This window comes from Buteo buteo, chromosome Z (genome assembly GCF_964188355.1).
Source record: "Buteo buteo chromosome Z, bButBut1.hap1.1, whole genome shotgun sequence".
Classification (NCBI taxonomy): Eukaryota; Metazoa; Chordata; class Aves; order Accipitriformes; family Accipitridae; genus Buteo; species Buteo buteo.
Genome location: NC_134204.1, coordinates 86374956 through 86388323, shown reverse-complemented (window position 1 = coordinate 86388323; position 13368 = coordinate 86374956). Strand labels below are relative to the sequence as shown.

At 47.0% G+C, this 13368-nt stretch overlaps 1 protein-coding gene across 10 annotated transcripts in view; it reads left to right on the top strand.

The window, feature by feature from the left end:
- The first annotated feature begins 1719 nt into the window (after positions 1-1719).
- Positions 1720-13368, top strand: part of ARB2A (ARB2 cotranscriptional regulator A) — a 271136-nt gene continuing 259487 nt past the window's right edge. For 5 of the 10 annotated variants that reach the window (XM_075020000.1, XM_075020003.1, XM_075020005.1 and 2 more), the window contains exons 1-2: positions 1721-1846; positions 3789-3940. Coding sequence is in view for 6 of the 10 variants with exons in the window: in XM_075020003.1 (XP_074876104.1) it covers positions 3938-3940 (3 nt within the window). In the remaining 4 variants the exon portion in view is untranslated. Of the gene's footprint in view, positions 1847-3788; positions 3941-13368 lie in introns of those variants that run through there. The other 5 variants (XM_075020004.1, XM_075019999.1, XM_075020006.1 and 2 more) reach the window with 3 other exon arrangements.

Sequence of the window (13368 nt, the reverse complement as noted above, 5' to 3'; positions counted from 1 at the left end):
AATAGTTCTTTGCTGGTCAAGCATCTCCAAAACCACTCCCCTGCCACCCCTTGTTCTGATGAATTTTTCCTCCTTACATCCTTCCCTGGACCTGCAATTGTAAGTGGCTGTGTCAAGATCACAGGGCGCTTTTTTAGGTGTACTGTTCATGCAAGCTGCCCCTGAAACTTGTTCCTGACTCCTACATTCCACCAGTTCATTTTTCTTGTTGTGGTTTTTTTTTGGTGGGAGCTGCAGGAGGTGGAGAATGATAGCGAATCAGATTAAAACCCCAACAAAAACCACTACTTTTAACTTCAATCAGTCCTAACCAGGTTCACTTTGCAATTTAGCCAGAGACGGCATGAACTTCGAGTGAGAGGACAGGTTTGCTTACATGAGTACAGTTACCTGAAAACGTTCATTAAATGATTTCCAACCCTGACTTCCTCAATTTTGCTCAGATAATAGTCAGAGCTGATGGGCTAGACCTCAGTCACAGCACTGTCGTATGGCATCCCAAATGTCTCATCAAAAGACAGACATCTAAGCACTGGTTTCTTCCAACATGGGAAGTACAGGGAAAAAATACTGGCTCAACCAAGAGGCTCAAAATACCAAACACGATTTGTAAAATTTAAGTAGGCAAGTTCTCCAATACACTGTAGTATCTTCTGCAGTGAAGAAGAAAAATATTTCACTTATTCCTTCCTTGGGTGTTGCAGAAGGCCATTGAGAACAGAACATACAAGCTTGCTGCTTTCGGTCATAACAGAGAGAGCAGCTGGGAGCAACCTGGATGAGAAATCGTTTTATCTTCTCCCATGGCTCTACTTCAATGGATGTGGCCATCAGTCGTGACCGGGAGCTAAGAGGGGGTGGAACATTTCGGCCGCACGCATGGTATGTGGCCTCTCTGGGTCGTCCTTGGGACAGCGAACAGCTCACAGCCTTCCTGCGCAGCCAGAGCCGAGAGAGGTGGAAACCTCCACTGAGCATCTGCGTTAATGCAGGTTAGCGGCAGTCATTTGACCAAATCTGGAAAGATTTTCAAGGGAGCGAGATGACACACCCCTGAGATGAAGCTCAATGCGCTTCCTCTTGCTGTGCTGGAGCAAGAGCGCCAGGACCGCTCGTGGCGGTCGGAGTTTCGGAGTTTTAGCGTAGGCCGAACGCAATGCCGTCCTCGCCTAGACACCTGCCGCAAAACGCTTCATCCCGCCTCATTCCTCTACCCAAAATCCCATCCAAACGCCAACTCGGGAGCGGGACCCCCCAACCTTCCTCCCTGGGGACACCCACCACGAAACGCTTCATCCCTCATCGTTCTTTACCCAAATTCCCATCCAAACGCCCACTGGGGAGCGGGACCCCCGACCTTCCCCCCTGGGGACACCTGCCCTCCGAGCAGCAGCCCCAGCTCTGGATACCGTTACCCGCCCGGTCCGTGTCAGCGGTGCCCTGGCGGGATTCGCCGACCCACCGGGAAGCTCCAGGCTCCCCCCCCCCCCCCCCCGCCACGAGGCGTTTTTTCAGGGAACGGGGCGAGTAGGCCAAGGCCGAGGCCGAGCGCGGCCACCGCCGCCCTTCCCGCTCCACTTCCGGGTTCCCCGCCGCGCCCCCGGGCGCTGACGTCACCGCGCGCGGACCCCGGAAGTGGCAGCCGGTAGGGGTAGGAGGGCGGCGGCGGGGCTGGGCGGGGGGGAGGGAAGGAGGAGGAGGGGGGGGGGGGAGGGGCAGGCAGGCGGGCGGCGCCGCGCGCGCGGCGAGCCCGAGCCGCAGCGGCCGCGCGTTCCCCGGTGACGGAGCCGCGCCCGCGCAGCGCCCCGCCCCGCCCCGCCCCGCCCCGCCGGCGACTGGGCGCCAGGTACGTGCTGCGGGCCCAGGCCTCAGGCCCAGGATCCCGGCCCGTTCTCCCCGGCCCAGGCAACGAGGGGTCTGGGGGAAGTAGTCAGCGGCGGGTCCCCTGAGGCGGAGGAAAGGGAGAGCGACCGGTCTTTAGAGCGCCGCGGTCCGAGCGGGTGAGGGGGCGGCGGTTGGTCAGCCCCCCCCCCCCCCCCTCAAGTCGTCGTCGCCTCAGCCGGGGCCTCGCGTGTTGGCGGCGGCAGGCCTTGAAGCGGCGGCCGGGGGTGGAAAGAAGGGGGGGCGGTGGGCTCTCCGCGCCGCCCGCCCCTCCTGCCGGTGGTCCGCAGGGAGGGAGGCGGGTTTAAAAGTAGGTTGGTGCCGGCTGTGCTGGCAAAACACGGGTTAATGGGGGGGACGGGGGGGACGCGGCCACGGTGTCACCGTTTCCCCGGGACCGGCCTCCCCCAGCCCCGGCTCCAGGCCCGGCCGGTCACCGGGCTTCTCCTTGAGCTGCTCCACGTGTTTGCACCTTGTGAACCGCTTTCGGTACCGAGAGCGGCAAAGGGGGCCAGAAAGGGGTGGTGGTGGTGGTGGGGGACACAAGACTCATTTCGAGTTTTCTGAATGATTTAGAAGGGGTTGGTTTGGGTTTTTTTCCCGCCCACCCCCCCCCCCCCAAGTGCACGCTCACAGCCACTGCTGCAGCTTTTTGGTGCTGTCAGCCGGTCTCGCAAAGCAAGGCCTGTCACGTTTTCCCCGTTACCCAATGCGAACTTTCTGTACGGTAGGAAATGGTGAAAAGTTACTCTGTGAGCACAGTTCACCTGACTTAGTAACACAGCTGGGCCTGAGTGGTAATTTTCAGTTGGAGTTTTGCTTTCCTGGTTGTAGGTGACTGAAAACTTCTTTTTGGAGTGAAGTTTCTCGTGGTTGGTCTGGTGGCTTAGAAAGCCGTGTGAAGTATTTGTTGTTTCTGAGTTATCCAGATGTCAATGTAGGGCGATAGTTTTCCCTTTTAAACTATTACTGTTGCTTGGTTTTGGTTTGGCAGTGAGATAACTCTAAAGTCGTTACTTTGTAAGTCAGATGTTGCATATCTATACTTCCTTTCAAAAAAACCACGCACTTTGCTTTTTAAAGAAATACTGGCTTCTTTCTTCGTTCAAAGCCAAATACTGAAGCTTTCAGATTGAGATTGTACCGCTTTCCTTCCACATAGTTAACTTTTAACTGTGGCAGTACGTGAGCCAAGCTGCTCGGTCTCATGTAAGCCAGCTTAACAAGCCTTCACAAAATGTAGCATCCACTGTACGCCATTTCTGTATGAAGTTTTTGGCTAAGCAAGGTAGTAAGTTCAAATAAGTAGGGAACAGGCCTTGGTCAGGACATACTGTCATTGGCAAAAGAGGCATTACAAAACCGACAGCAGTTACAAAGCTAACTGGCTATCTTTGGTCTTAACTGCACAGTGATTTGGTGACACGGTAAAGAGTGGGGTGGTGACAGCATTTGCCTTCACAGAAACATAAATACCACTAGTACAGCAAAAAGATGGGGTTCTTCTAGTAATCGCTAATATTTTCTTGGAATTGTTAATGAGGCTGTGGGTGAAAGAGGGTGGCAATGTGTTATGCTACCCATGGTAAAGCTGCCTGATGATAGCATATGGGTTAGAGAATGCCTGTGGGATGTTAAAATTAGGTATTCAGTAATTATGTAGGGAAAGGTAAAAATGCTTTTGTGGGGGGGGATCTAAAATCTTGGCAACTGAAGACACTCAACAGCTTAGAGGCTATCGCAGAGTGATAGCACTGTAAAATACAGGAAGCATGTCTTTATATGCTCCTCTGGGTTTGGAATGGAACAGATCTGGTGTTCTGAGTGTTTCGGATATCATTTCGCTTTCTTTCAAAAACAATAAAAAAAAAATCATTCTTTGCTCACAAGAGTACTGGTCTTCACAGGGTAGCCCTAGACAGAAGCACCAGGTGATGGCTGTATCTGTTGCCGAAGTCACTGCCGTTACTTACTGCCTGCCTGCCTGTCTGCTGGAGGTCTGATGTGCCACCCTTGGTGTTAGTCTGGGCACTCCCCAGCCTGCCTCAGTCAAAACATGGTGGGTTAAGACAGAGGTAATATTTATAGTGTTTAAGCTGACCTGACTCTTTTTGTCTGAAATAGGTTAGCAGGTGCTGGTAGGCGTAGGAATGAGATGAAAACTTCCAGCAGGCCAACAGTACTGAGCAGCTGGGGGCGGACAAGGGCATCATCATTTCAGAAGCATAGTGCACACTCAGAGGGCTGTCTGCCTTACTGAAATACCTTTAATTATTGGAGTTTTCTCACCAGTGCCTGGATTTTGTCTGTTTTCTTCAGATTGCATTTTCAGTGGTTGTAGCAAATGATGACCATATGTTAATCTGCTAGTTGACTTGACCATGGTTTTTACAGAATTGCCTTTTATGTACTAGTTAGCTAATGTTTGGGAGAGCTTCTTATAATTACTCAGTGGGGATTTATCTGTTGGTCTCTCTTCTTTTAAGTTCACAACCTTATTTTTTTTCTTTCCCCTGAAGACTCAGCGCTGACTTTGGACGTTTTGTCCATTACCAGCTCTATAGAAAAAGTTCTGAATGCGACTCTATTGCTGGTACTTTGAATTTGACCCACTGTTCCTTTGGGGAACAATGTGCTGTGGTGACTGAGGAGTTTTTTAGATTTACAATAGATTCCTGGAATTCTTTGAAGTAGAGCATACATACAAAGAATGAATGGATATCTTTTTTTATTTTTTTCCACTCGCTTACTGAAACAAATTGGTTAACAGTAGGCATGAAAACATCTGCTTATGAAATTTAATGCTGCCCTATGAATTTTTTTTTCTGCCTTAGAAAAGACTTTTTTTTTCTCTTTGTGAGTGTGGTCATACATATATCTACTTCGCCTCTAGATCAGTTTCACAGATCTGCACTGAGTGGAATTCCTGATGTACAATTTAATGGGCTTAAAATGGTTTTTTTTCATGGATGTTGTTCCGTGTTTTAAGTGCTGCGGTTAGAATGTGCGTTATGTATATATACACGCTTTTATTTTTGAGAGGAAGACTCTGGAGTGAGGACTCCGAGAACTTAATGTTTAACTACTCGCAGTATTCCTTACACTGTTCTTTGTAATGTGAGTCTTATTGGAAGGTGAAAAGATACAGCATTCAATTTTGTATGATCCTTGCTCAGCTCACCGTCAGATACTTAGTAGTGCCAGGTTTGGTAGTGATTTTTGTTTAATGGCTGAGCGCTTCTAGGAATTAGGCTGAGACCCACAAGTCATTTCCCTCCAGCTACAGACTCACTCTGTTAACAGAGTGCCCAGGGTGCAGTTTCACAGCCTGTTCACATTACATCCCCACTGCTGGAAGGGGCAGCACTCCTCTCCTCTTCCTGCCCCATCCCTCCTGGCCATATGAGAGATCAGCTGGCTGCATAGGGAGCTGGGTAAGGAAGCCGATCCAGCTGATACAGAGCTAGAGATATAAAATGCTCCTTTCTCATTGCATCGGCTTGCTCACTAGCACAGATGCCATCATGAGAAAGGATGTGGGACTGTGGCTGGGAGTGGAGACGCTGGAACAAGGAGAAGGGCTGGAAGTGTTGTATTGTATGGGCTTCAGCGGATCATGGATCTGCAGCCTGGGTCACCCTGTACTTCAGCTGACTGTGGTGAAAGCCCCTCTACCAGTTTCCTGAGCAGTCTGATCCTGTGAGTTAAATATTAGTGATACTGCTGGTGAGGATGGTGTCCCACTCTGTGGACTAGTGCAGTCCTCATGTAACTGCTTTTTTTCCTGTTACACTCTGCTGGAGCGTATCAACTTCCAGCTTGATGGAACCTCACTGGTACTGCAGTTTGTATTCTGTTGAGCAGGTATCCGAAAAGGGAAGATGAACTGTGTAGAGTTTATCAGGCTAATCACATGTTTCTGCTTTACGGTTCTGTAGTTTCTGTATTCCTCCAGCTTCCTATTGCCCAGCAGAAATTGAAGGGGACCAGTTTGTGCTAAGCCTGCTATATAGACATTTAAGTCTTGGAGGTATTGTTTTTTAGTACTGCCCTGGTTTCAGCTGGGATAGAGTTAATTTTTTTTCTAGTAGCTGGCGTAATGGATTGGTTTGGGTTTAGGATGAGAATAATGTTGATAATGCACTGACATTTTCAGTTGTTTCTAAGTAGTGTTTAGACTAAGTCAAGGCTTTTTCAGCTTCTCATGCCCAGCCAGCAGGAAGGCTGGGGTGGCATAAGAAGTTGGGAGGGGGCACAGCCAGGACAGCTGACCCAAACTGGTCAAAGGGGCATTCCATACCGTGTGATGTTGTCATGGTTTAAGACCAGCCAGCAACAAAGCACCACGAAGCCGCTCACTCCCTCACTCCTCCCTGCCCCCAGTGGGATGAGGAGAAGAAGCTATAAAGAAAAGCTCATGGGTCAAGACAAGTAGAGAAGGATCACTCGCCAATTACGGTCATGGGCAAAAAATAGACTCAGGGGAAAAAAAAAAATCAATGTAATTTACTACCAGTCCAATCAAAACCAGGATAATGGGAAATAAAACCAAATCTTAAAGCCCCTTCCCCCCACCCCTCTATCCTTCCCGGCTCAAACCCACTCCAGATTTTCTCCACCTCCTCCACCCCAGCAGTGCAGGGGGACGGGGAATGCTGGTTGTGCTCAGATCATCACACATTGTCTCTGCCGCTCCTTCCTCCTCAGGGGGAGGACTCCTGACTCGTCTCTTACTCCAGTGTGGGGTCCCTCCCATGGGAGACAGTCCTTCACGACCTGCTCTAGCATGGGTCCCTTCCACGGGCTGCAGTCCTTCAGGCACAGCCTGCTCCAGCGCAGGCTTTCCCATGGAGTCCTGGCCATCTTGGGGGGCATCCCCCTGCTCTGGTGTGGGCTCCTCTCTCCCTGGGCTGCAGGTGGGCATCTGCTCCCCGGCTCCCCTCCATGGGCTGGGGGGGACCAGCCTGCCGCCTCACCGCGGGCTGTGGGGGCATCCCCTCCTCCAGCGCTCTTCCTCCCCTTCCTCCTTCACTGACCTCAGTATCCGCAGAGGGGTTCCTCTCACATTCCAGTCTCCTCCCCCACTGCACGTTTTCCCTTCTTAAATACCTTCTCCCAGAGGTGCTACCACTGTTGCTGATGGGCTCAGCCTTGGCCAGAGGCAGGTCCAACTTGGAGCTGGGGAAGCTTCTAGCAGCTTCTCACAGGAGCCAGCCCTGTAGCCCCCTCCCCTGCTACCACAGCTGCACCACACAAACCCAAAACATACGTCATGCCCAGTATATAAATCAGGGGAAGCTGGCCAGGGGTGTGGATTGCTGCTCAGGAACTAACTGGGCATTGGTCAGCAAGTGGTGAGCAATTGCATTGTGCATCACTTGTTTTGTATATTCTAATTTGTTTGTTATTATTGTAATTTTATTATTGTTATTTTTATCATTATTATTTTCCTCCTTTCTGCTCTGTTAAACTGTTCTTATCTCAACCCATGAGTTTTACCTTTTTTTTTTTTTTTCCTCGATTCTTTCCCCCCATCCCAGTGGGTGGGGGGGAAGTGAGTGAGCAGATGCGCAGTGTTTAGTTGCTGGCTGGGGTTAAACCACAACAAGTACTTACCTGAAATAAGTATTGTCTTAGCAACTGTAGTATTAGCCGAATCAGTATATTTAGTATGGTGGTAAATTTAGGAAACTCTTCTGTCAGCAAATAGGGTTTTTCCTCAGGCAGGCAAATGAAATAAAATATTCTTTATTGTATATGTAGAAAGAGAGAGGATGTTTAAAATAGGAATTAGCTGTACACGTTGTCGATTGGACTGCAAATTAGCCAGTTCCAGTGTTGACTGGAAACAGGTCCATACCTGAAGCACCAGTGACACTAGATGTGTTTATGTTTCTTGATGCTTGTGCTTTTAAAGTCAGGCCCATCATATTAAGTTGTTCAAGTTTCTGCTTTTTTGTTTTTGTAATTTATTATCAGTTGTCAGTAAGGAAGTTTTCCTGTTCACTGCCAATTTGAAGTCAAAGTTTAAGCTAAGTAGTTATTTTTTTGAGAGGGACATACTGAAAAATGTTTTTGACTGTATTGAAAATATTCTTGATTACTCTTAAGTACCCCTAGGCATCTCCAAGATGTAGATAAGACATATGAAATTTAATAGGAAGATAGCTTTAGAAATTGTGAAGTATTTCCCAAGACAGCTAGTCTGGATTTGTCTGAATTATAAGCTTCATAAAGTTGCCATTTTCCATTTGCAATTAAATCCTTTAAGATATTTGTTTTGAATTCTCTGGATATTTCAGCTGCAGTGTACATACTCTGCTGGCCTACTGAGCTTTCTTCACCGTGTCAGCTTTATGCAGTGTGCGTGACGAAAGCTCCTGGTGGGATGCAGGAAAAATGGGTTCTCCTGTTTCTCGTCATCCCTTAACTGAAGTATATTTTGGCTTAGGAACAGGCATAGTGGACCTCATTCTTGTTTTATTTCTGCTACATGCTGCGAGTTAGTAGCTCAGTTGTACTTTGCAGCCATTGTAAACCTCTGTGCTTGAAGGAAAACTGTCTTGGTTTTTAGAGTAATAACTGCTTGTCTGAAAAGATGGACAAGGCGATTCTGATTGATCGTGTTGTCAGTGTGCCAGGTGCACTGCAGGTTGTCCTGAATGTTGGGTCAAAGACCAAGCCCAACATATAACATTGTGGTGATAGTTTCTTTTACAGTTCTGCAAGCGGGGCTTCACAAAGCCTCAGACTGCAAGTTTGAGTGAATGTCATATTTATGCATAGCACCATTAGTGTATAATACATGCAAATCTTGGTCTCCTTGTTTACCTGAAGAAGATGCTAAACCATATTTCTTCTTTGCTTTCTTCCTTCTTGTCCTAAGTACTAGAGTATACCTTGAAAACATCCAACTTATTTTCTAACATATGATCCTGTAATTCCTCTAGCAGAACCTGTGTGTTATAAACCCATCCCAAGAAACAAGATGTTGAGTAAGTGGACTAGATTTAAATAAAAACAGGCACCACAGTCAAAAACAAAACTGGAAGTGTTTTCAAGGGAGAAATAATGTTAACAGGAAGACTTGGTAGTGAAAGAGCCATTACATAAAGGCATTATGGAAATACAGTGAAATGAGGGATAAATAGATGTGCTCATGCACACAATCTATATCTCTCTTGAAGTGATACAGAAGAATAATAGTCCATGTAGTGAAAGAGTATCTTCCCACTGAAGCATACGATTAAATCTTGTGAAATAAAATCTGAACGATTGGGAATTGTGTATCTGTATGTTGATAACTCCCAAGCTGCAAGGCTGTGTTAACGTAGCTGCCCACCTCCAAGCCAAGGAGAAATATTTCTGAGCAAGCGGAGCCATCAAAATCAACAAAACTATTATAAATGCAAACTTACCTTTGATACATGGTAGTCATTAAGTAAAAAATCTATGGAGGTTTCTGGATACTTTATTTTAAATGTTTGTATTTTGGAATAGCGGAGTTTGAAGTTCAGAAGAATAAACTACTGGCTATCACAGTGATTGCTTACTGAGTCCTTCTTTGCTTTGTCTGTATTTCTTACTTGCCCATGTAGGCAAATCAGGCTAAAAAGTTTTCAGGTAGCAGCTGTATGTTCCTGCCTTGTTCTGTCACCTCAGTTGTACCGGGTAATGAACCAAATCTGAGAACTGGTAATTTAAAAGTATAGCCTTTAAAAAAAAAATGGGGTGGGGGAGAAAGATAGTTTTAACTCAGATTAGTTCCTTTCTCTGGTTTAACTAGGATCTGATTTTCTGAACCGGTTTGCTATGCATTGCTACAAACAGTTCTGTCAGCACAGCTGAGAGGGGGTAGTGTGGGTAGGGGGTGGGACCGCTTAAGTCGTTTTGCAAAGATGTGTTTGGGAATACGTCCTTTGATTCTAAGACCTGGGGCAGGAGCGGTCTTTGTTCTGTATTTGTTCTCTATGACACAGTGGGGTACTTGTTATCTGTCCGGATGAAGTCGAATACAGCTTTCCCTTGGGTTGGATTTAACATTTCTCAGCATAAGAAATTGTCCTCAATTTTTAGAAATTTCAAGCATGTTCTGATAATGGCAGCATGAAAGCTCCAGGTTATCTCACTCAGTGTTATGTCCACTTGTGATAATGAAACTTTTATTTCCAACAAGATGCAATAGATGCTTAACTACCATGCTATGTGAGATTTCATATCTGTAGCAAATGCCAGCTAGTATCCTGACTTGTACTTTATTTCTTAAGACATGATTTTCTGTTGTCAGTGACTCAGAAACAGACAATGACATTTTTGGCACACAGTGCCATTTGTTCTCCATTGTTGCTCCTTCTAAATAGGTTATAGCTCTTGATTTCTAGCATTACATTCATGTGAATCATCCCACCAACTTCACTAATATCAGATAGGTTGAATGTACGTTCCTGCAGGAGTGCTTTAAGTTCTTGTTCATTTTCTTCCCAACATCATTCTGTGGGCAATTAAAGATTTTTTTAAAAAAAATTTTGTCTTTTCATTCTTTGCTCTGTTAGTTCTACTCCTTGTCTTTCTTTCTGGTGAATATTTAAGTAGTCATAAAAATTAGGATAAATCCCTAAGGAGCAATTGTGAGAGGACCACACCAAAATAACCAGAAGTTTGAAATCTTGGCTATGTGAGGTAGTTGGTCGAGGGAGGAGGGGAGGAATGGAAATATGCTGAGATGGGAAATCTAGTTCCCTAATGATACCAACCTATACCTGCATTTTCTTGGGGTGAGAGAGAGAGAACAAATACCTGGTTTGTATCAGACTGAAATTGAATTTTTAAAAGCTAGTAGCCTGTTCCTTTGAGAAGATCAGATGTTGTCTACCCAGGGAGGTCCAGAGGAAACATTTAAAAGAATATTGTTTAGAAAATTCCTGCAAATCACAATCTTTAGGGAGTACTACTAACAGGAATATAAGAAAGCTTTATACCTGTGGTAGTGTTAAACTATCCAGCTTTCCGCAAAAGGACCGTGGTGTACGTAACACAGTATTTTTTCTTTGTTTGCCTGTTCTATCTGCATTTATCTGCTGTTCTATAGCAGTGTAGGATAGCAGATCAATATATTTTAATGTTTTACTTTATGGGAAATGCTGGTAACTCCCAACATCTGCCCCCTGTCCCCCCCGTTCCCCTCCTCCCCCCATGCAAAAAAAAAAAAGTAATGTGAGGCTGGCCAAACATGGGAATGGGGCCCCGAGAAGTTGTGGAATCACCATTGTTGCACATGTTCAGAACTTGACTGGACAGGTGCCTCAGCACCCTGTTCGGTTAAGACCTGCTTTTTTAGGAGGTTGGACAAGTTGACCTCCAAAGGTCCCTTCCAGTATGCATGATGCTGTGGTGCAGTGCCTCTGTGTTTTGGATAAGAAACATGATACTTGGCAAGGTCTACTTTTGTGTCAGTTGTCAACTTAAGTTGTTGTATGTAAAAATCTCCAGTGATTCTACCTTTACAAGACATGTTGTGCCCTTTCTGTTGTTTGGACATGTCTACCAGTGCCGCAGAACAACCGAGCATGTTTGTTCCACCATGGGACTGTGGCGAGGTTGACCAGTGGAAGTGGACAACGGGAAGTTTGGTCCGAGGAAAACACTCAATAGCTTTTTTATTCCCATGCTCGTTCTGTAATGGCAGGGTGAATGAAGCCAGACGACTGGAGTAGAGTGGGTGAGGGGAAGTTTGGAATGAGGAGTTGAGTTGGCAGTGTCTGTGAAAGCACTGGAAAGGACAAATGAGGACAGCTTGGGGAGGGAGTGGAATGGCACTAGAAGCTCTTGGGGTGGAATGAAGCCAAGTAGGACTGGGAGCTTGTGAGAGAAATAGGAGAGGATGATTAAGAGGCACTTAAATATGGGGAAAGAGGAGGAATTGAGGATGAGAGAAGCATTAGGGTCATACTTAAAGCTCAAGAGAGGAAGGTCAGACAAAAAACTGAATAGGTCCTTATCAGGTAAGCACCTTCATTCTGCGCATTGACAAAGGCAGAAGTGCAGTGAAAAAAAGCAAATGTGATTATGCTTTCTGTATTGGGTTTGTGTGGCAAGGTTTTGGTAGCGGCAGGGCTACAGGGGTGGATCCTGTGAGAAGGTGCTGGAAGCTTCCCCCATGTCTGATAAAGCCAAAGCCAGCCGGCTCCAAGACAGACCCGCCACTGGCCAAGGCCAAGCCCATCAGCGATGGTGGTAGCGCCTCTGTGGTAACATATTTGAAAAGGGAAAAAAGTTGCTGGGGCACAGAAACTGCAGAGAGACGAGTGAGAACATGTAAGAGAAACAATCCTGCAGACCCCTAGGTCAGTGAAGAAGAAGGGGGAGGAGATGCTCCAGGTGCCAGGGCAGAGATTCCCCTGCAGCCCATGGGGAAGACCATGGTGAGGCAGGCTGTCCCCCTGCAGCCCAGGGAGGACCCCACACTGGAGCAGGTGGGTGCCCGAAGGAGGCTGGGACCCCCTGGGAAGCCCATGCTGGACCAGGCTCCTGGCAGGACCCGTGGCCCTGCGGGGGACCCACGCTGGAGCAGTCTGTGCCTGAAGGACTGCAGCCTGTGGGAGGGACCCACGCTGGAGCAGTTCATGAAGGACTGCAGCCCGTGGGAAGGACCCACAATGGAGCATTTCGTGAAGGACCGTCTCCCATGGGAGGGACCCCATGCTGGAGCAGGGGAAGAGCGAGGAGTCCTCCCCCTGAGGAGGAAGGAGCAGCAGAGATGATATGTGATGAACTGACCCCAACCCCCATTCCCCGTCCACCTGCACTGCTGTGGGGAGGAGGTGCAGAAATTGGGAGTGGGGTTGAGCTGGGAAGGAGGGAGGGGTGGGGGGAAGGTGTTTTAAGATTTGGGTTTATTTCTCATTACCTTATTCTGGTTTCATTGGCAATAAATTAAGTTAATTTTCCCTAAGTCGAGTCTGTTTTGCCCATGACGGTAATTGGTGAGTGAGCTCTCCCTGTCCTTATCTGAACCCATGAGTCTTTGGTTATATTTTCTCTCCCCTGCCCAGCTGAGGCAGGGAGTGGTAGAGTGGCTTGGTGGGCACCTGGTGTCCAGCTGGGGTCAACCCACTACACCTGTGTTTTGTTAATGACTTGGATGATGATGGTGTAGAGAGTACATTTATTGATTTTACAGCGAGTATGAGACTGGGAGAGGGTTCAAGTTCTGTGAAGAATAAATTCAGAATTTCAAATGGCTTAGAAAAATTGGAGAAACAACATAAAAGAAATAATGCCATTTAAAAGGACAAATGTGAAGTTTAGGAAAAAAAATGCAGTGTGGAAAGGCAGAAAGAGTAGTTTGCTCAGACTAGGGGAGACTAAGAAAGACATGAAAGCAGTCTCCAGGTATGGGAAGGGATACTACAAAGAGAAAGGGCATAAACTTCCCATGTGTCAGGAAGTAAAGGGCTGTGGCAAAAGTTAGGAAAAAATATTCTCCTA